Source organism: Rhamphochromis longiceps, linkage group LG10, assembly GCF_057381845.1.
Source record: "Rhamphochromis longiceps isolate RC_006_pf linkage group LG10, R_longiceps_female_GT1.1, whole genome shotgun sequence".
NCBI classification, from domain to species: domain Eukaryota; kingdom Metazoa; phylum Chordata; class Actinopteri; order Cichliformes; family Cichlidae; genus Rhamphochromis; species Rhamphochromis longiceps.
In genome coordinates this window covers 1,518,288-1,520,787 of record NC_140566.1, presented here as the reverse complement: position 1 = coordinate 1,520,787, position 2,500 = coordinate 1,518,288, and the positions used below count along the sequence as shown (strand labels likewise).

At 43.0% G+C, this 2,500-nt stretch overlaps 1 protein-coding gene across 3 annotated transcripts in view; it reads left to right on the top strand.

Moving 5' to 3' along the window:
* sytl2a (synaptotagmin-like 2a) overlaps nt 1–2,500 on the top strand; it is a 31,485-nt gene that overhangs the window by 3,123 nt on the left and 25,862 nt on the right. For all 3 annotated transcript variants that reach the window (XM_085419786.1, XM_085419785.1, XM_085419787.1), the window contains one exon: nt 148–271. In XM_085419786.1, coding sequence (XP_085275912.1) covers nt 148–271 — 124 coding nt within the window. The remainder of the gene's footprint in view (nt 1–147; nt 272–2,500) is intronic.

Genomic DNA, 2,500 nt, shown 5'->3' with positions numbered 1-2,500 from the left:
TGATTTAACACATAGACAGTAATCGACCTGGGCGTGGCTAGTGCAGTTAAACTCGGCATTAACAAAATATGGTTGTTTACAGTTGGATAACATTTTCCTCTAATTAAAAATAGCTTCTTAACAGCAGTTGTGTGTGATGTGCTGCAGTGGAGCTCTCCCAGACGTCGGCTGAGAGGTGCAGCTTTGTCAGCACTGAAAGCAAAGACGTGTCCTTACCAGCTGTTTGCTGTGGTGTCCTTCAGGAGCCTCACATGGAGCTCAGCAATAATCAGTGAGTATAAGAAAGATAAACCAGCCAAGCAGCCGTGATTTCACACAAATCTGTTCTTTATCAATATTTTGACTCCTGAAGTTTTCATACACAGTTTGAACTGCACGCTTCTCTCTTACGATTAACACACGGTTCCTTACTTGAAAACATGGCAGTGTGGCAGTAAGCATAATATCTGGTAAATGGTAAATGGCCTGTATTTGTATAGCGCTTTTCTAGTCCCTAAGGACCCCAAAGCGCTTTACACATCCAGTCATCCACACATTCACACACTGGTGATGGCAGCTACATTGTAGCCACAGCCACCCTGGGGCGCACTGACAGAGGCGAGGCTGCCGGACACTGGCGCCACCGGGCCCTCTGACCACCACCAGTAGGCAACGGGTGAAGTGTCTTGCCCAAGGACACAACGACCGAGACTGTCCAAGCCGGGGCTCGAACCGGCAACCTTCCGATTACAAGGCGAACTCCTAACTCTTGAGCCACGATCGCCCCATGATCTCTGGCTGATCTACTTAATTTAAATAATAATTTAAAGGGATTTTAAATCTGCGCGGTGGTTCGCACGGTTGCCGTCTCCACCATGGCGCCAGGGCCGTGGTCGCCTGGGTATTTCAAGGTTTCCTCCCATAATCCAGGTTCTTTGAGCTCCATCACATGCTCCACTCCAGGATTATTTGCTCTTAACTGCTCGTTAGGGGACTTGTGCACTAAGTGATACTTAGTAACTCGCTCTGTACCGCTCACTAATCTCCTTACGAGGTCTTATATGTTCACGTTTTCCACTATTCTGGGGACAAGTCCCACAAATTCTTTGCTGCCGTTGGTGAGATAAGATTTCAGACTCAAATGTTCTGCGTCAGGTCTGTGAGAGTCACTGGCTGCTGAAAAGCAAATAAGGTTTTGGTGTGTTTAATAAATGTATTTGAAGGTATTAGTTATGACAGGTACAGTTAAGCTCTGGTGGTGCTTCTTGGTCCATGAGACTGCTTTTGCAGTTTGATGGAGTCCACGTGTGCCCGGCTAAATCTACTGGTGTGTAAAATGATGGTTTGTGTTTGATTAAGATCAAGGCCGAACTGTCAAACGAGTCCTTCACAGAACTGAAAACATCAACATTCACATTTCTTCTGCCAGTAAATTCACAAACAGCTGCTGTTTTTAGAAAACACTTCAAAGCCCAGGTTTGTTTGTTCAGTGTAAAGTTTTGTATGAATATTAAAGAAATATTTGTAAAAAGTTACTGTTAGATATTTTAGTATTATGGGAGCATTTACTGGGTACTTTTTTTGATGATATTAGACAGAAGATTCTGTGACTCAACAAGGCTCTTTATGTTAACCGTCATTTTCTCTTGCTTTGTCAACTCAAGATTTTATGGTGTGAAAGTAGATACTAAGGTTGGAGGGAAAACACCAACAAATCACTCTTTTACTTATCACTCCCTTGCAGAAGATGTTTATGTGAAGACCATCTGGGTTGTGTCAGAACTCACGGATGTAGGAGACCTCTGTATAAGATTTATAGGCCTTGAGAGTGCATCTTACTGCAATTGTAGAACAAAGGATTCCAACTGTCTAGTGTTTAACGGATCTGTCAAAGGTATGTTGAGATACGATTGTAGAAGGCCTCTTTCAGAGCTGGGGGACCTTGCTTATATGGTTTTAACTTGAAACTTGTTGACACACGAACTTTCTGCCTATAAATACCGCTGCACAAAAGAATAAAACTTTGAGTTGATTTTGGGAAAGCAACCTGAACAGTCTCTGTATCACTTTGTTCTCCTAACTGCTCCCGACGTCGTAACTAACCCGCTGACGGCATATCTGAGTGCTACTTGAGAATATATTGCTGAGTGTTACTTAAGAATAATTTTGAATCTTATAGGGTAAAGACAAAACTCTGCTTATAGACGCCCACGCCTCGGGGAAACCCGATCCACGGACCCGGGACGGAGTTTCTTTCAGTTACATTTTGAATCTGAGTTCACTGTATGTAACTGAGTTTCTGTTCGTTCCATCCTATCAGAGGATTTACTTCACAGCCGTTTCTATGAGTCAGAGAACGTGCGTTGTTTAGCTAATTTAGATCATTTTACTTACTGTTTTCCAGTGCACGTGTGTTATAAGGGCAGCAGTGAGGTTACACTGGCACTTTCCACAAAAGTTAAAAAGTGTGAATCTGTTTATCTCGACTTTTCTTTGTCAACACATCGCGTGTTCTTTGTTT